General features: G+C 33.1%; 2 protein-coding genes across 2 annotated transcripts; one reads left to right on the top strand and one right to left on the bottom strand.

The window, feature by feature from the left end:
• Positions 1 to 5,642: 5,642 nt before the first annotated feature.
• Positions 5,643 to 6,299, bottom strand: LOC108990105 (kiwellin-like). Its single transcript, XM_018963957.1, has one exon. It carries the CDS (start codon positions 6,297 to 6,299, stop codon positions 5,643 to 5,645), a length of 657 nt encoding a protein of 218 aa, XP_018819502.1.
• An 11,633-nt stretch (positions 6,300 to 17,932) lies between these two features.
• LOC108990140 (DNA polymerase epsilon subunit C-like) lies at positions 17,933 to 20,483 on the top strand. Its single transcript, XM_018964014.2, has 4 exons — positions 17,933 to 18,471; positions 18,616 to 18,700; positions 19,836 to 19,877; positions 19,973 to 20,483. The coding sequence occupies exons 1-4, from the start codon at positions 18,016 to 18,018 to the stop codon at positions 20,044 to 20,046; spliced, it is 657 nt and encodes a 218-aa protein (XP_018819559.1). The 5' UTR covers positions 17,933 to 18,015; the 3' UTR covers positions 20,047 to 20,483.
• Positions 20,484 to 21,042: the final 559 nt, after the last annotated feature.

Below are 21,042 nucleotides of genomic sequence, written 5' to 3'. Positions count from 1 at the left end.
GAGATTAGCATTATGGCATTTTTGCACTCGGCCCAGAATCAGATATGCCTTTGTGTAAGGCAATGAGTCAATGACAGCTTTTATCATAATATTTATAAATGAGTGCTCACCTACAATTTTATTTATACTTTTATTTATAAAATTAATTTTGTTAGTTTTATTTTTTATTTTTAATTTTATTATTTTCATCATATCAATAATTGACATGTATAGAAATAAACTTTTTACAATTTTTTTTAAGTATATTTAACATTTTCCTTAAATAATCACCTCGGTTTTATTTTTTTATTTTTATATTTATAATATTTATCTAAATTTTTAAAAATTCATAATTAGATATTTCTGTCTAACTCTGATTAATTTCTTAACCACTCATTGGCAATAAGGACATGTGTTAACTAATAAATATCTTTCAGGCATCCACTTAGATACCGTTTGAATTAAGAAATGAAATAAAATAAGATAAATTGAAATGATTTGTGAATTATAGTTAGATTTATGAGTTAAAATTTATGAATAATAGTGAATATTATTGAGTTGAGTTGAGTAAACAGTAGTTATGCATGGGCGATGTTCAGATTTTACAACTAAACTAACCATACGTTAATTAATAATTAGAGATATCAATATTAATAACCATACACAAAATAAGTTAATTAATATTATTATTGACAAAGTTAATTAATAATTGGAGATAGGAATATTTTAAAATAAAATAAGTGTTTTGACTATGAAAAATGTCTAGTCAAAGATGGAGAAAGATTTGGATTTACTGTAGCTCATATGTGGAACCAAGTTTTGGCTACTCCAATAAGAGGGTTTTAATAATATAAAGCCGAAATTTTTAGATGCATTGGTATTTGGCTAAATCAATGCTAGTGCTTTTAAATATAATTTTAGAAAAATTCTACTTATCATTCTTACACTACATATTATACATAAAAATATGTATAGTATGTGGTGTGTGGGGATAATAAGTTGCAAAAATCATTTTAGAGTTTGCAAGTTTCGTATACTTATTTTAAAATAAAATGAGATTTATCATTATCTCTAAAAAAAAAAAATGAGATTTATTGTTAAAAAAATAATTTTTTCGTATAAATTTAAAATTTATCGACTTTTTAAAGAAAATTTACTAGACTTGTATATGGATGACTATATGTTACGTTTTTTTATTTTTTGAAATGTTAATTTTTAGTGTCATTTAACCGAGTCTTACGTGAGGATGGACGGAGGAGAAGAAAAGCGCGCATACATATTGACTTTAAAATATTAGTGGTTGGGGGGTTTGTCTATTTTGGAAAATAAAGGTATGGGCGGTGCGACGAGGTTCGACCAAGTGGTTCTCCACCATTGAAAGCGATGCTGCATATATGCTTTGAATTGCTCTCAATGGGAAATTTCCAAGCTTATTGTGGAAATTGATTGTCTTCTTCTTGTGAAAGATTTGAACTTAACCGAGTCTTACGTGAGGATGGACGGAGGAGAAGAAAAGCGCGCATACATATTGACTTTAAAATATTAGTGGTTGGGGGGTTTGTCTATTTTGGAAAATAAAGGTATGGGCGGTGCGACGAGGTTCGACCAAGTGGTTCTCCACCATTGAAAGCGATGCTGCATATATGCTTTGAATTGCTCTCAATGGGAAATTTCCAAGCTTATTGTGGAAATTGATTGTCTTCTTCTTGTGAAAGATTTGAACTATTCTTCAGAATTTGTAATTGATTTGACTTACATTATTGATGATATTAGAAGATTGACTGATATTAGAAGATTGACTGATATTAGAATATTGACTAAGAATTTTTAGGAGGTGAAATTTTTGCATGTAAATAGCTAAGGTGACAAGGTTGCTCATCTTTTAGCAATATATGCATGACATGTAGAGGATATAGTTATGTGATGGGATTTTTATCCTTTTGTATCTCAAGTTGTTTGGCTTGATAGGCAATTTCTTATAAGGACTTGATTTAATGAATGATCCTTAGTTATAAAAAAAAATAATTATTATATAGGATCTTTTTGTTCAAATGCAAATCACGATACCAGATTTATTTAATCAATTACAAGACTCATGATCACATGATTATTTATCGTTGTTCATTTTTTTTTCTTGCTTAGGTTTAAATTAAAGGTGTAGTTTATCCAATTTATTTCGATTTTAGTCATTTTGTAGAACCGAATCAATCTCCATCAATTTTGATAATTTAAAAATTAATATCAGACCGATTAACCATTGGTATATATATACACACACCGGTCTGATTCGGTTCAAACTTATTTTCAAAGTATGAAGAACGACGATCCCATGGCCGTCTCTCTCTGCTTCCCTGACCGCCCTTGCCAAGTCCGTCCTTAGGTACTCCAATACGAGGACCACGTCTTCGTTCCCATCCTCCCACCAGAGGTACTTGTGAAGAACGACGACGTTCGGTGAATTTTGCAGGATCTCGAGGTCCTTGATTTCGCGGAATGCAGACTGGTAGTCGTGGACCTCCTTGAGAGCGACGACGAGGTTATCGGATAGCCGGCAGGCTTTGTAGATGTCAGAGTATTCGCTGAAGCCAACGTGCTCCAAGACTTCATATTTGGCGATTATATCGGATCGGTTGTGGATGCTCCACTTCTTTCGTGGGCGAAGATTCTTCAGACGAAGGGTATTTTTTTTTTGTGGCCGCCGAGGGTGGGGTGGAGGATTTTAGCAGGTGATCGATTGGTAGTATTTCATGCAACATTCTTATTTGGCCGGTTTGCAGTGACGAGACACAGAGACGAATGACAAAAGGGGCAGCTAGAGCTGGGGTGAGAAATAGAGAGCGACACAGAGAGAGGAAGGAGGGAATCGGGGTCGAAGAAACACAGAGAGAAGGGGTCGAAACACAAAGGAGGAGGGAGAGTTAGAGGAAATGAGGGCAAACTGCGAAAAATCAAAACGAATTGAAAACGATGTCGTTTTCAATTTTACACGTCAGTGCAGTTTGCATGGCGCTTGCACGAACAGACTGCGTTTAGACTTTTGCAAATGGTAACCTAACAATACAAGTACATTGATGAATAGAGATAGTCTTTCTAATTGGGTGGTTCAATTTTATAAAGAGATAAACACATCATATGAGCTTAGCAACATTTAATGATGTTCACGTAAAATGTTTTGAAAAGTGTAAACATTACATGAGTAATGAATACTATATAATATATCTATCTCTTTCTGTATTGCACTGTTTAAAATTTGAGAGTATCTTAATTATAATTTATAAATTAGCTAAGTACCAAACCCTTTCATAATTGGCATATGGGCCATGACATAGCGTGGCGTGATGATACTAATTGGATCTAAGTTTTATTATAATAATCGTGAAATTGGTATTATTAAGAATTCAGAATCGGAAGCCTCCCCCTCCCTTGATGTTTTGATAAAGGTTGGTTGGGCCCGACCAATGATTGGCTAATGAAGATGGGATTGATTATGGTGGATACGGCAACCACATCCCATCAAGTATGATAATATTTTTTTGCTTAAATACTTGCCATTTTGTAGAAGTAATCAATCACTTTGGTGGGATTGTTTGCATGTAAATTACAATGATGGCAATGAGTTAGGGAGAAATAAATGAGCATAGGGTTCAACTTCTACTATAAAAGCCCACTGCATGGAGAATTAATATCCAAGCCCACTTAGTAGAAATGAGCCTATTGATCTATGAATTAAGAATGAAGAATACTATATATCAATCATTATTTATTATTACATTTCATACTTATAGTTTTTTTTTTTAATCGGATGTGCGGTATTTTCATAAGGTGTGAGGTGTATAGTAATAAATAGTGACTAATGAGAAAATTTTTCATCAGGAATATTGCAAGACAAATACTTGTAGTCCCTCGTGCTCTCTCTCTTTAAGTTATTTTTTAGACTATTTTATTGACTGGTTTTCTAATTTTAAGGGCATGTTTTAATGTTTTTTAATGTTTTAAGGGCATGTTTGGACAAATACTTGTAATCACTCTGTTTTAATGTTTTTTAAGTAAGTATTAAGTAGGGTATTTTAAATAAAATATACGAAAAAATAAAGATAATATATATATATATATATATATATATATGTTTTTCATAAAGAATGGTTACAAAACTTATTGTGAATATTAAATCCCTTTTTAATATTAAATGGATTCTTTCTTACTCAGCAAAATCTCTCCAACTTAGTTTTGTTTTTGTTTTTTATTTTTATTTTACCATAATCAATATTCCATGATATTAAAAAAAATTGTTTGGCGGAAAAAAACTAATTGTAGAGGGTCCAATGCGTAGAAAACACATATATATGCATGCAATAGGAAAACAAGAAATTTGGGTAAGGAATCTAGAGGATCAAAATTCAGATGGAGGGACAAGATAAAGCAAAAGAGTAAATACTAGATACATGTATGAATTGTGTAACCACTTTTAATTTTGAAAAAAAGTGGAGTATATCATTAAAAAACTAATATTTTCATATAAATTATATATTTACTCACTTTTTTCAAAATGAATGTGCGGCGCTTGCGTACTCTATAACTGCAAATATCATTTCTCAAAACAAAAACCTCATCTCCGAATTCGAATTGTTGTGAACTATATAAGTTTAGTAGGAAGATTGAAGACATAATCATCATGACGATCATTGTTGATGTCGTGCGATTGCTTGCACAGTGGCAAAGGGGGATCTCGGGATCCGTTGATGCTCTGATGCTTAAGTTGAAAATGAAGTATATTGACGATGATTGTATTAGATTACCTACTAGTGTGCCGCAAGTAGTTTTATTTATACTTACTGACCTAATCTCCATGATAGTGGAGCGTTGCATAGCAGAAGATCATATATTCATGCTATCCACTCGCCAAGCTATCCTTTTGCCATTAGTTCGCCGAGCTATGAATTGCTTAGTGCTATTGAGTGCTGTTTTAGCCTTGGGCCTCATTGAATGCGGCGTTTATCTTGTCTTAGACCCTTTCTATTTCATTAATGCTAGGTGTGAACTACCACAAGATTTCTCGTCTGGCATAAAAATGCTAAATTCCTTCCTTTTAAGCCCCGCCTATATTTCCAGTATTGTTTCCTAATGTAAACACTATCCGACCCGAGTTTTATACCCAAGCTTTGACCCAGCCCGATCCAGCACAGACTAAGATCTAGGTTTTATCTTGGGCCCTACCTTTAGCCCAATCTAAGGGATTTTCCCCCATCACAGTCATAGTTTAGAATTGTAAAATACATATTTGTTAATATATCTATATTATATATTCTTTTTATAAGAAAACGATTCATATGTTTAAAGAATATTGCGCGACAACTTTTTAAATTAGATTTAAAAAAAAAACATGTTCTTCTAGTATATTGTTTAATGAACTCTAGTCAGATTTTTAAATTAAATACGTCCACTTGAAGGAAAATTCCGCCCAAATATTTATCTAGATGTTGCAATCATGCGTCGAAAGAGACCCATCTAAACTAGAAAAAGAAAAAGAACCATACCATATCATTTCCAACAACTGGATTAAGAAGATTATGATCAACATGTATACTTTACTTCGAGTAGATGAGTGACATGATGCGAATGATTGTTCTCCATATCCATGCAGCCATGTCAAGGTCCATATATAGCTAGGCCATAGACCAAGTAACAGGCACTACACCATCGTCTATATTCAGTCCCAAATCGTTCCATACAGCATCTGATCCATCAACAATATTATTCTTACATGGAGGCTGGCCTGCATGCTCTGCATCACACCCATTCACAGAATCACACTCATCTACTACCTTGGCTTCCACACTCCTCCCATTACTAGCCGTAATTTTGATCATCTTCCCACAGCGTGAACCCCCATCAAACCATCCAGTTGATAGTGCCACAACCCGCTCTGAATTTTCATGGAAACTTTCATCGCAACTGGATGCACCCCCGCCATCCCCACCTTCGCTGAAGTCATTGTTTGTGAGAAGGGCTCGCGTGGAGGACGTTACGGGGGGTGAGCATTTGAACTGAGAGAAAGATTTTCCGTTGCAATTCTTAGTGCCTGAGGGCTGGCATTTGTTATCTTTAGGGGGCGGGGAGCCCTTGCATATGTTGTTTCCAACCTGATCAGGGTCATCATTGCACTTACCCTCGATGCAAATGAGTTGGCCGGTGCAGTCGTCGAGGGATTTGCATGGGCCGTTGCATGAGGATATAGCTCGTGCAGGGAGAGGCGGGAGGGAGATGATGTTGATAATGAGGAAAAGGCCGGGAAGCAACAGTACTAAAACTAGGTTTGCCATTTGAGAGAAAATGTTGGCGGGTGAAGTTGTGCAATGATGAGAGTTGAAGATCGAGACGAAGGGTTCAGAACTTCAGCTTAATTACATGTACTTATAGAGGCATAGTGCTTCAATGTCTCTTCCTTTCCCAACTTTAGTGGGTGACTTTACTCGTGCACCCTCTTATAACATTTCACTTTCGCCTATTTTTTATATATACATATGTAACGAATATCCTTCGGAACATTAGCATTGGAATAGGTAAAAACAGAGCTAATGACGATCCTCTAGCTAGCTAGATCCAGTCAACTTGGAAGTCTTGGGTCTCCTATGAGGTGATCTTGTTTAAAGTTTAAACATTCAAATATATACAAAAAGGAAGACCAAGTAAGTTAATGCATATAAGCCATCTATAAAAGACTTGTAAATATTCTAACACAACTCTTCCACACTAAACTTCTCAACTTATCTCATCTAATCATTATAATTTTTTCAAATTTCTACACAAAATAAAATAAACAATTCAACTTTTTCAAATCTCAAAACAAAAATAATATTAAAAAAATATATTCTAATAGTATTTTATTCAACCTTTAACTTTTATCTCAACTCATCTTATCTTATCTCATTTCATCTGAGAAAACAAACGAGGTCTAAAACAAGTCTAATTTTTCATGAGTTGTATTGATCAACATTGCAAGAAAAAATAATATTTATGTCAATTTATTTACGATACAAATGATTTTCTCGTAGCAAATAATTATTTTAATCGTAAATAATTGACCGCATATAATCATTTTTCTAAAAGTGAGAAAGGTCGATAAATCGAGAGGATCATGACATATTAAACATAAAAGTATATATAATTTGCCGGCCTTGATCTGATCTACAAACCTTTTCCATTGTGAAAATGATGAATATTTTTGTTTAATTATTACCCTTTTTTTCAATTGCTCAAAGGACGTACGTTACCTGCGGTACTTCCAAATGAAAAGGATATTGCAAACAAATGCATGGATCACTATATACGCATGCACTTAATTAATTAGTAGAAGTGCGTACTTCTGTATTAATAGTACTATCCGTTCCTCTGAAACCTCTTTCGTTAAGTTCGTCGTCTTCTGTCTGGTTTATGGATAATTAAGCATTAGGGACTAAGACTGTTAACTGGGCCAGGTTTTTTCCCTGCCCGGTCCGGAATTCCGAAAATCGGATTCCGGTTTCGGGTTCCAGTCCGGATCAAATCTGGGCCGGAAGTTGGAAAACCGCTTCCCCGCCCGATATTACAAAGACGTTTTTTTTGCCCCCCCCCGGACTCTGCCTTTCTCGATCTTTCTCCTTTCCCTCTCGTTAGTCGTTACGCTTGCTAAAGAAACCCTAGACCGTACCTACTCGCCGCGACCCTATTGCCACCGCCGTATCTCCGTCGCCTTCCTTAAGACCTTGCCTCCATCGTGACCCCGTAAGTCTGTCTCTCTCACTCTCTATCTCTATCTCCCTCTCCCTCTCTCTCTCCATTGGATTTCTGGATTTGGCCTCGATGTGGATGAATGAGATTGTGTTTGGTGGATGATTTCATCTGCTGTGAATTTATTTTAATAATATTAGCATTATTCACGAATAATATCAAATATTATATAGGGTTGTCTTGTGATTGTTGTTATTATAATTACAGAACATTATTTGTTTTTGTAATATAATTTACATGGCGCTTAGTTTCAAAGAAACTTTTCAGATTGTGTTCCAATTCATCCTACCTACCCATCCTACATCCTCAAATGATGTTGCTGTTGATTACATGAGGAGGAGAATAAAAGACAATGATTGTACTATATTGGGTGATGAATTTCTTCACATGCGATGTGCTGCCCATATATTGAATTTGATTGTTATGGATGACTGGAATGATGTTTATGAATTTGTAACAAAGATTAGGGATGCCGTTAGGTATGTGAAATCTTCGCCGTCAAGATTTGCAAAGTTCAAGGTTTGTGCGGCAAAGGAAAAGATTATTGGGAGAATGATTTGCTTGGATATTCCTACTAGATGGAACTCCACATATTTGATGTTGAGTACCGCTGAAAAACATAAACAAGCATTTGATCAATTTGTTTTTGTGGATGAACATTTTGTGAACCCCACTAGTGATAATTGGAAAAATGCACAGATTTTTGTAGAGTTGCTGAAATTTTTTTATGATGTTACATTGAACATTTCTGGTTCTTTGTATGTGATTGTTAATGTATATTTTGAGCAACTTTGCACAATTGAAAATGTATTAAATGATATGTGCTTGAGTAGTGATATTATCACTTGTACTATGGGCATAAATATGAAAAGTAAATATGACAAGTATTGGGGTAACATAAATAGGTTCAACTTAATGATATATGTTGCTTTTGTGCTTGATCCACGATACAAAATGATGGCAATGAAGTTTTGGTTGCAAAAGTGAAAAGGGTATGAGTTGGCAGATAAGATAGAGGACAAGGTTAAACTCCTTTTAGGCCGCTTGATAGAGCAGTATAACACATTTCGTGTGGCTAGTGGAGGGAGTTCTAATGTGGCTCAAGGGAGGCCAAACACTACTAGTGGGGGGAGTTCTAATGAGCCAACACTGCCTCTGACTAAATTTCAGATTATGTTCACCAAATTTCTTGAGGAGCAGGGTGTGATGGCGTTTAGATCGGAGCTAGATAAGTATTTGTTTGAGGCGTGTGTAAATAACTCGCTCGGTTTTGTTCTCTTAGATTGGTGGAGAGTTAATGCCGCCAATTATCCTGTCCTTGCTGAGGTAGCACGTGATGTGTTAGCCACCCATATTTCCACTGCTGCCTCGGAGTCTGCACTCAGTACTGGAGGACGAATATTGGATCTTTTTAGGAGTTCATTGTCTTCGGAAACTGTCGAAGCCCTCATTTGCACCTAAAATTGGTTAAAGACCAAACCTGTCGACATTCGGGAGCTGGAAGAATACGTACAGTCGATGGACCTTGAAGGTAAGTTTGAAACTTGAAATATTTTTTTAATATCTATCTATCTTGGTTTATTATCTATCTAACTCATTTTTTAATATTTTTTTAGATGATCATCTAGCTTCATTTTCAACAGAGGATGCTGTGAGTCTCTCTTCCCATTGATGCTGAAAAAAATTTAGAGTAAGTACTTTCTTTAATTTGGGATGCACACAACACAAGTGTGGAAAATGAATGTAGATTTCTTTAATTTTTGGAAGTTTTAGTTATACCAAATTCATGTACAGCAAGCTTAAGTCGTCGTTTCTTATAATTTCAAATGCCATTAACATTTTTGTAAACTAACATTATTACTGGCAGTTGTTGTATCTTTTTTGCAGAAAAGAAAAGGAAATGGGTGATACCATTAATAGGTAAGAGCACTAACTTTATTATTTTTCACGTAACAGCAAATAAATAATGGCCCCTGCTTTTCTCCAATGCATGTTGTCTGCTATAATCCCAGATGATGGACATATATGAACACGATGCATAAAAAAACTTTAGTAATAAAGACAACTAATTGGGATGCACACAACACAATGGTATCAAAGGCTTTGATACCATATTAGAGAAATAGATCCGCAATAGATCTGTGTTGTTCAGTGAGTAGAGTAACACACAACAGGAAAGTAAAAGCTATATGGAAGAAAAAAGGTGTACAGAACCTTATATATACTGAATGAATGAATTTTTTACAGAGAGTCTATATTTATATATGATGCGTACCAAGCTCTGCACAATAGCTAAATCTGATACAAAATCAACACATAAATAAACTAAATAACTAGCTTACTGTACTCCTAAATATAATTCTAATACACAATATTGATCTGCACAATTTACCAAAACTCACAGGCACATCATGATGATTATGATTACACGCATATATATATATATATATATTTCACAGTTAAAAGAATGATCAGATTTGCAAGAATATTCAATCTCAAAGCTGCAGGTTCCCCATATCTTTAATTAATTGGTTGAATCCTAGATAGATAGATACCTGAACAATGAACCAAGCACCCATGGACAAGCAAAAGCCAGTCAGCAGGAGATTGCCACGAACCCAATGATCCTTGGATGACTTCGCATGATGAGCCCAGCGAGAGTGAGGACAAAGATGCCTGATATGGAAAGCTTTTCCATCACAAAGACTAGCAATAAGTACTCCTGCTACACAAACAATTGCCCCCATTGCCTTTAATTTACCTGCCCTTGTATTCAGCCCCAACTTCTCAATACTACACATATGCACAGTATAATGACACCCCATTCAGAAACAAATTAAAGGTCTGCATATATATAATTGCTTAATAATTTAGTGATTATACAGAACAGAGGCATATTATAGACGTGTAACTTGTGGGCATGTGGCAAATAGGATAGTACTATGTTCATGAATGTGCATTTCTGCCTTCATTTGAAAGAAAATTATGTTCATAGCAATTTATATTTTGTAATTGCATTAAAATTTTGTTTTTTCAGGTTCCCTAGTTTCTCATGACGTGCTGATACAATTAGTAAACACTTGAAGGACACAAAATCAGCTGAATAGATGGCAGTTTCAAACTTTAAATTGAAGCATTTTGTAATTTTCATATATTATAATTTTATGTTTTGTAATATAATGTAATGTAATTTAATTTAATATGTAGTGAATTGCATTATTGCATGCATTTTACATGATAATGCATTTTAATGTTTTGGAAGGTTAGAAGTAGTAGAGGAATATATTACATGTACATGATCATCTAATTTCAAATTAAATATATATATTACCAACTTTTTGAACTTTATACTTTTTTTGAAAAAAATAGATACTATAAGCTTTTATTAAAAAAAAAAAAAAAAACTCGGGTTGAAGCTGGAACCCGGATTTCCGAGTTGTAGAAACTCGGGTTCCGGCCCAGGTCATAACCCGGGTGTACCCAGGTTGAAACCCGGTCCAGGTTTGGAGCCCGGGTTCCGGGCCGGGTATACCCGGAAATCCGGTCCGAAACCCGGATGAACAGTCTTATTAGGGACTATGGTTTCATTCATTTCTTTAAAATTAATGCGTTGCATATATATATATATATATTCCTTTCCTCTTGAACACAAAGTAGTTGACAATGATGGAGTGTGTGTGTATATATATATATATATATATATATATATATATGTGTGTGTGTGTGTTTGTGTGTTCATATATAGTACTTTAAGCATCACTACAAGAAAAATCACTTTTATTGACGAAAGTTTTAGCGACAATATAAAAATCGTAGCTAAATGTTCATTTTTAGCGAAAAAAATTTTAAATTCGTCGCTAATATTACTTTTGACAACCAAAATTATACCGTCATTTATATTGGTCATAAATATATAAGCGGGAAAATTTCCCACCAAATAAGAAAGTAATTGTGACGACAATTATAAAATTAGCAATGACTATAATCGTCGTTAATAATCTCGTTGTAGTAGAGCATTGCCAACTAATTTCATTTTGTCATAAATAATAAGTTTTAATAAAACTGTAATTTTTTGTAAGTTTTAATCGAACAATTGACTTTTTACGACCTAATTAATAGGCACAAAAGATAATATTTTAGTGACGATAAAAAAATCGTAGCTAAATGTTTATCTTTAGCGAATAAAATTTTAACATTCGTCGCTAATATTACTTTTAATAACTAAAATTATACCGTCATTTATATTGGTCACAAATATATAAGCGGGAAAATTTATCACTAAATAAGAAAGTAATTGTTACGACAATTATAGAACTAGCAATAACTATAATTGTCGTTAATAATCTTGTTATAATAGAGTATTGCCAACTAATTTCATTTTGTCATAAATAATAAGTTTTAGTGAAACTGTAATATTTTGTCAATTTTAATCTAATAATCAACTTTTTACGACCTAATTTATCTTCGCAAAAGAAATAGTTTAGCGACGATACAAAAATTGTAGCTAAATGTTTATCTTTATCGAAGAAAATTTTACCATTCGTCGCTAATATTACTTTTAACAACTAAAATTATACCATCATTTATATTGGTCACAAATATAGAAGCGGGAAAATTTCCCACCAACTAAGAAAGTAATTGTGACGATAATTATAGAACTATAAATGACTATAATCGTCGTTAATAATCTTGTTGTTGTAGAGTATTGCCAACTAGTTTCATTTTGTCATAAATAATAAATTTTAGTGAAACTGTAATGTTTTGTGAATTTTAATCTAATAATCGATTTTTTACGACCTAATTTATCTTCGTAAAAAAAAATATTTTAGCGACGATATGAAAATTGTAGATAAATATTTATCTTTAGCAAATAAAATTTTAAAATTCGTCACTAATATTACTTTTGACAACCAAACTTATATCGTTATTTATATTGGTCGCAAATACATAAGCGGGAAAATTTTTCACCAGATGAGAAAGTAATTGTGACGATAATTATAGAACTAGCAATGACTATAAGCATCGCTAATAATCTTGTTGTAGTAGAGTATTATCAACTAGTTTCATTTTGTCATAAATAACAAGTTTTAGTGGAACTGTAATTTTTTGTCAGTTTTAGTCTAATAATGAACCTTTTACGACTCAATTTATTTTCGTAAAAGGTAATATTTTAGCGACGATATAAAACTCGTAACTAAAGGTTTATCTTCAATGAGAAATTATTTAAATTTGTCGCTGATATTGAACATATTGAATGATATTTTTAAAATTATTTTATTTTATTTTTTGTATTGTATTATTTTTAATCAAAAATTTCAAATTTTCCATGATCTCACGTCACCTCAAATTGCAAATATTCTTTTTTTTTAAAAAATTGAAATTAAATATGATTTTTCCTATGTTTCGTGCTCTTATATTTTTTTTATTTTTTATTTGTTTATATCAATGCTCTTTTATTTTATTTGGTGTTTCTAGTATTTGATTTCATATTAATTGCTTGATTCACGCTACTTATCACAAAAAGTATCTTATTGAGGATGTGAAATGTATTTTTAAATATAAATAACTAACAATATCTCTTTTTTTTAAAAAAAAATTTGAAACGGAATATATATGAGAGGGAGGAGGGATTTTTACCGCGGGCGGGGTGATCTTCGGTGGCGTTGGGTGGATCGACAGCTGCGGCAGCCCTTGCGCCGTGCGGGTTGCGGGTTTGGGGTTTGAGCCGAGAGTGGAGGGAGAGGGTACCGCTTGGGGGATTGAGGCCGAGAGTGGAGGGAGTTTAGGGGACCTTGACCTTGAGAGGAAATGGATGAATTGGGGGGGGGGTTATGGGTTTTAAAAAAAAATTCAATCATCTTAATTTTCATCATCTTCTCATTTAATGTAAAGTAATTATTTTATGTCAACTTTATTATACATGCATGCATCTTTTATAAGAGCTACAAAATAATAATTTTAAAAATGATTGGGAACTATATTTTTCAGCCACTTCTAAGGTGAAACGAGGTCGTGGTAAAGCACAGTGCGTATCATTTGAGAAATTGAGAAAAACTGGTCTCATTCCAGTGAAGATAGAATCGGGCAATAAGGGAGCTACTGGAACAAATAGTACTACTTTTATTAGCAGGGTAGGCTATATTGCTAGACATTTTGCCCCCATTACATGTAAAAGCTGGAAGCACATCCCTGAAGTAGATAAGGAGGAATTGTACGCTCGGGTCCGCGTAAGTAATCATTGTGTTTATTTACTATTTTCTTGTTTTGGTTTAAAAATTATGTAATACATTTGTTTAATTTAATTATGTTTTAGGGAGAATTCCTCCTTGACTGGAATGAAGATGAAGTCAAAGAGAGCGTTAAAGCAAAATTACAACGAAGCTACAATGACTATCACCATACATTGCACAAGATATTTAAGAAATACTCAACAAAAGAAGAAGCGATTGCTCATGTCCCAGATGATTTGAATCAAGCTGATTGGGAAATATTATGTGATCGATGGGCAGACCCAAAATATAAGGTATCTCAATGTTAAAGTTTGTCACGTATATATTCATAAGCTATTGTATTATTTAGTATCAATTTCGTCGATAACAAACATGCATAAAAATTATTTTTTTCATGAGAAAATAAATGTAAATTGATATATATATTATTTACAAATAATGTAAACTTGAAATTTATGGTGGGTGTTGTATATATAGTAGGATTGTGATGGAATTGGAGTCTTGAAAATGTGTATATATGTTAAGGGTAGAACTAGTTGGTTGGTACTAGTTTCATTTCTAAATAAAATAAATATTGAGTTAGGATGGACAAAGAAACTAGTTGTTACATACTCATAAACCTTGCAATTCTTTTTTTTTTTCCTTTATATTTTTACTCCTAGAATTAACTTGTATTTTTTGGTTTATTTCTTTATATATATATATATATATATATAGAAATTGTGTGATCAAAATGCTTTGAATAGAAGCAACTTGAAAGTTAATCATGTGGCGGGATCAAAATCATTTGCTCGACTTCTCGAAGAAAAGGTATTTTTTAATTGTCATTTATACATTGTGATTTTTAATATTAGAGAGTTTTTTTAATTTTTTTTAATCTGTTGAAGCGTGGGGAGGATACTACTTTGATTGATTTTTACAAACTCACACACTCGAAAGATGGCTCTTTCACAACTCCTACAGCAGAAGAAAATTATGTAAGTAATGTATATTTCTTAGCGAAATACCTTATTTCAACTTGAGTCTTGATTTTTTATTGTAACTATACTATGTAGACGTTATATTTCTAGTTTTTTCTTTTTATTGGTCTAAGGAATCTAATTTTTTTTTGTCATTGTCTTTGTCTAAGTTATTATATAGAGTTCCATCTTGAGTTAGAGTTAGAATATGCCATCTTGCACTATTTGCTTACTATAGTTCATAGATGAACTGATACAGGTAACTTAAACGTTATATGCAGAGTTATTTTTTATGTGCAAGTATTTGATATTTACATTGTTGTTTTTTGGTTTTTTAGATTGGGTGTCTTATGGCACCATGTAATTAGAATGTTACTGCATTATTGATTATTATGATTATTTTAAAATAATGTATTAGAAACTTGAGATGAGACCTCTTACTCACTTATGTTAACCATGGTTGTAAACTATATTGTACAACAATGAATAAAAATAAAAAGTTAATTTCAATTTTGAGACGTTTCTGATGTTTGTTTTTTCTTTTATGATATTTTTATTTCTTAAGGTTAATTGATTTTATTTCATTTGGGTTATGCATTGGACTTAGACAAGTACAATGCATACATATACTAACTTACTTTTTAAAGACAAACTTTCTCTTGCTTTTGCAGTATAGGATGAAAGATTTATAGAATGAGAGAAATACTGCCGGATCATCACGGACTGCAGAAGATATTTTCAACGAGGTTTTAGGGCATAAATCTGGATATGCCAAAGGATTGGGAAATTATGTCATACCTATTCCATCATCTTCACGTTCATCCAAAGTCATCCAACTCACTCAACAAGTAGAGAAATACAAGAATGAGATGGAGGTTTATAAGGAGAAATGGGAGGAGTCGGTGCAAAGGGCAGAATCTATGCAATCAAATATCAACAATATGGTAGAGAAACAAAGTGAATATGATCGTCGCCTCTCAGAAATTATGGCACAATTAGAGACTCATAGAGAGTCCTAAAGAGACATTTAATTTCACATTTCTATTTTAGTTTGCAAAGAACAAACTTTATTTGAGTGTTTTTAGGAACAATGATACTAGATTTAAATGATGGCTTTAATTTTATGCATTTTGTTATAGAACTAGAATTTGTTATTAATTATTTTTTAATATTGATTATTAGTTGGTATTCTATTTATAAAAAATGAAGAATTGTGCAATCATACGTGATGAAATATATTTGTCACTAATTCTAAATGCATGTCATCATTTATGATGATAAATATTTATCGCTAATTATAAATCATGGTATGTAGTGACGAGAGTTAGTCGTCACCAATAATAAATAATAGCGACAAATTTAACTCGTTACCTATGCTAGACACTAGGTTTTTATTGTATTATTTGTGATAAATTAATTTTGACGGCAAAAATTAGCTTAGCGACGACAATACTTCCTCACAAATAATTTTCTATTAGTGACAGTTATTTTGGTCGCTATAATGTTCATATCTGCGACGAACTAATTGTCTAATATTAATGAGGAACAAATTTTTTTGTCACAATTGCGTTAATTTTTGCGACGATTTTTGTTTTATGGAGACTTTTTGGGACCAAGTATTAGACCCTTCTTGCGACAAAAATGTCGTCGCTAAATGCAGTATTTTTTGCAACGATATGTTTTTATCGTCATTAATAACTATCAACGACGAGATATTTCCGACGAATGTGCGACGAATTTTTTTCCCCGCAAAAAATAATTTATGACGAAAATTCAATTTTTAGTGACAAAATATTTTCTCGAAAAAAACATTATTTCTTGTAGTGCATCGATCTATGGAACACACCCAGTGACAAGAGGACAAGGTGCCTGCATGCATGCTGATTAAGTTTTGTTTATTCTGCGTAATTAATCGACAAAATTAGGAATTAACAAGCTAGCTAAGCTATTGATCAATCCCATGCAGGGGGATGCAGTCAATCCCCTTGGACTCGTGATCTAGTGCGAAAGAATCTTTTGATCTCTCTCTTATCATTAATTTCATCTGATCTCTCGAGATCGAAATACCATTCATGATTCTTTTATTATTTATTAATGCAATAATCTGTCTAATTAAACCAATTCCTTTTTTAGTTAAGAGCCGTACGTAATATATTTACATGAGAAATGGGACACCACCTTAAAGAAGTGTAAAAAAATTATTTTTTATTAATGAGACTAACTTTTCTACAAAAGGCTTGTAGTTGTATGTGCCTCGTTACTCATATTACATGTAGCTCATTAACTTTCATTCTACACTCAAAATTAGTTAAAACCATAAGCATTATTGTAAATATTTTCTTTTTTCATATGATTAATGAATGCTTAATTTGATTAATGAATGCTTAATTTTTCTCCTTCGGAAAATTTTAAAATCTAATTGGGTCTTGGGGATTTTAGTTGTCTTAAGGTGCCTTTAATTTGTTGGGATAAATAAAATACTGAATAATATGATTTGGGAGAGAAATACTTTAATCATAAAAAAATTATATAAAATTAATTTTATAAATTGATATAGTTTCATATAGTTCATTAGATTATAAAATTTACTTTTATTATAAAGTAAATCTAACAGATCATATGAAATCACTTTAGTTTGTGAGATTAATTTTAAATATAATTTTTTCTTATCTTTTTAAATATAAAGTTAAAAATAATACTACAAAATTAATAAACACAGAATAATTTAAGTTTACACAATTAAAATAGAAGCTTATACGAATTATATATTATTAAATAAAAATCATAGTTTTGTACTAGAAAATAAATCAATTTATTAAAAAAAAAGGAGAGATATATATATATATATATATATATTTCTTTAAATTTCAGAAAATTGATTGGGTAAAGAAGGATGGAAGTAGTATTTCAATACGAATGACCCGTATTAATTGGGCCATCAAAGGCCCAGAAACTATTCACAAGTAGTAGTGTTTTTTTACAGTGCATGAAATATTTATCCTTCGGTGCGTGACTTGTGAAATTAGGGACACTTCCCCCAAATCTGTCCGAAACTCAGAAACTCCAAACCCACCTTAACAATGGCTTCCTCCAAACAATCCGCAGCCGAGAAAAAAACCAAAGCAACCAAACTCACGAAATCATCTAAGAAGCAAAATGGTATTGTTACCACGAAAAGGAACCCGGAAAAGAATAATAAGACCGCCAACGGCACCGTCAGCCATTCCAACGGCTTCGTGTCAATCCCATCTTCAAGCGTCGAGTCCCAGGAAGACGGAGAACAAGGACGGAGCAGAAGTGCCGGCACGAGTAAGAGAGCCCGTGTCACCAAACCCACGAAAGGCAAACGAAAACAGCGAGAGGAAGAGGTCAACGACGTCGTTGGTCAACGAGAAGAGGAAGAAGAAGAAGTTGGAGAGAAACAGGACGTGAAGACGCATAGGTTTCCGATGCATCGTATCAAGACGATTATCCGAAGCGAGAACTCCGATTTGCGCGTTACGCAGGAGGCCCTTTTTGTCGTCAACAAAGCTACGGTATTTTATCCTTTTATTTCTATCGTTCACAGATTTCATCTCGGTTTCAACACAATCACAAATCTAGGGTTTTCAATTTTTATTTTTTGGATGAAGAAAATAAATATGTTTGTGTTTATGAAAGTTTTTTTCAATTGTTTGCAGGAGAAGTTCCTTGAACAATTTACGAAAGATGCGTATTCGTGTTGTGTTGGGGACCGTAAAAAATCGCTCGCTTACAAGCACCTATGTAGTGTCTCTAACTATCTTTTCTGTCTAAATTTGTTATTGAGCAACGTATTTCTTGTTCGATAAATGCATGGCCTTAGAAATGTGTCATGGGTTCGTTTGTTTTCTCAAACACTTTCATTGATCTCGTTAAAAAAAAAATAGAACACTTTTTAAAGATTTGGATGAACTTTGGCCAATTCTTTCGTTTTAGCTTTTAACACTTGGCTATCTGCTCTTCATCAGTAGTCGGTTGTTTTTAATGATATCCTTTTGCTTGCGTTGCGTAGATCTTGTTGAATAGCTGGGGTTCATGATCTTGATTATTTAAAATCAATGAAGCGTTGAAAAGAAATTTTATAATTTTCATTGAATGTGGTGATCTTTGTTGCACATTTTGCGGTTTTGGTTCATGATTCATGGACGGAAACGCGGCACCAATGCACTGCTACCTTTGGTTTTTAATATTTTACTTGTTCTATCTAGTAAAGTTGGGGCCTTTGTGCTGCTTGACTTATGCTTTCTTTTGGGATAAATTATAAACTACTGTGGCTGCAGTAATATCAATTGCATGAAAAAATCATTAACAGACCATTTTCTACTCTTGATTTATTAGAAAGCTTAAGGGATGCTTGGGAAATGAGATGAGATGAGAAATATGTGAATAGTAGTAAAATGATTTGAGTTATGGTGTTTTATTGGATTTTGGAAAATGAGAGAAAAAAAGTTGAATTAAAATATTATAAAGTTAAAATATTGTTAGAATATAATTTTTTAATATAATTTTTGTTTTGGGATTTGAAAAAGTTGAATTATTTTTTGTATTTAGTTTTGGAAGTTTGGGAAAACTATAATGATTAGATGAAAAAGTTAAATATTTGAAATTGAGAAGTGTTTGTGTTTGAGTGATGTTTGAGAAAAAAATGAGATGAGATGAGATGAGATAGGATATGATGAGATGAAACCATCTTTATTCCCAAACAACCTCTAAATTTCAGACAATTTGCTTGTTACTTCTAATTGATTCAACACTCAGCTTGTGGAGTGTTTCAAAGACTCTTTAAATGTTTAATGTCCCTAATTTGTGCAAGATTTTTTGCAAGTCAATACCGTTATTTTTATTCAAGCTGTATTAAAATGCTTCTTTCTCATTTCAGCATCGGTCATTTGTACAACGAGGAGATATGACTTTCTTTCAGGTATTTGTATGCTTCTCTTGGTGAAACCTTTCCATGTTAAATACAAAATATTCTAAACTTTTCTGCAGTTTCTGATGTTATTTACGTCTCTGTAGATTTTGTCCCTGAGAAGATAAAAGCTGAAAATGCCTTGGCAGAGAGAAAATTAAATGAGACAGAAGTGGGCTAGGTCCTTCAAAATGTGCTGATTGGAATGATAATCCTGCAATTGCTTAAACAAAGCTCATTTATTGCCTTGGATCATGATCTTCCTGCTCAAAGTGCTTAGTGTACTCAGGAAACCCATTACTTGGACAATTATGGAGCAGATCCATGTGTAATCACATCTACCTCTTAAGGGTCTTACAACAGTTGAACCATGTGCATGCTGGTGTAGCAAATGAAAAACAGTTGGATACATTTGATAGATCACCTCGTGAGATGGCCAGTGAGCTGGTTTGGATTGAATTTAGAGTTCTGTAGATAGAGTTAATTTTTGTTCTATGAATTTTTCGAGCAGATTTTTCTTAATTCTGGTCAAGTGCTAATTCTTTGAATTGAATTCTATTTAACAGTTATCTATTTTAATTTTTAATTATGAATATTAGAGTGAAAGATTAGTTTCAACACAGCATGGCATATTTAATCTGGGTTCTATAGTGATAGGAAACATCCTCATTGCTCAATTGGAAAATATACTGTTCAGCTGCTTTTTCTTCTCCCAGTAGGTGTGGTTTTGAAACCCTCACCAAATGCCTTAGACCAATCTCAAAGTGTAGGACATTGATCAGGGAATCTTGCTAGAACTTTGGATTACCATTCCAGGAGGAATGGATCAAACATCTACACTTCTGCTCTATAATATGAGCTTGTTCCTCCAAATCAAACCCAGTGTTGCAAATTTATCCGTAGCAAGATTTGATTTTATCTGCTCGTTCAATCTCAATCCATTTACGTACTGGCAGTATCATTTGAGTGGCAACCTCAATGGGTTCACTCTAGAGTTTGAACTTCTCTCTCCAAAATACCATACTCTGGATTTTTATGGATTTAGATGTTACATTTTCGACACTCGGTTGATAGCCGTACTTGCGCCTTGCCTAAAGCCTAAACTCATGGGAAAGTTGCAGTGGGGCAATAAAAAACAATGAGCTTCCTATTTAGGTCATGAGTTGCGATAAAAATT

Source organism: Juglans regia, chromosome 14 (assembly GCF_001411555.2).
Source record: "Juglans regia cultivar Chandler chromosome 14, Walnut 2.0, whole genome shotgun sequence".
Classification (NCBI taxonomy): domain Eukaryota; kingdom Viridiplantae; phylum Streptophyta; class Magnoliopsida; order Fagales; family Juglandaceae; genus Juglans; species Juglans regia.
The sequence above is the reverse complement of the archived record's forward strand: the minus strand, read 5'-3'. Positions and strand labels throughout refer to the sequence as shown.

Coding starts and splice junctions, on each gene's coding strand:
- LOC108990105 (XM_018963957.1), bottom strand. CDS start 6,299: ATGGCAAACCTAGTTTTAGTACTGTTGCTTCCCGGCCTTTTCCTCATT.
- LOC108990140 (XM_018964014.2), top strand. CDS start 18,016: ATGGCTTCCTCCAAACAATCCGCAGCCGAGAAAAAAACCAAAGCAACC. Junction 18,472..18,615: donor TTGTCGTCAACAAAGCTACG/GTATTTTATCCT, acceptor AATTGTTTGCAG/GAGAAGTTCCTTGAACAATT. Junction 19,878..19,972: donor GAGATATGACTTTCTTTCAG/GTATTTGTATGC, acceptor ACGTCTCTGTAG/ATTTTGTCCCTGAGAAGATA.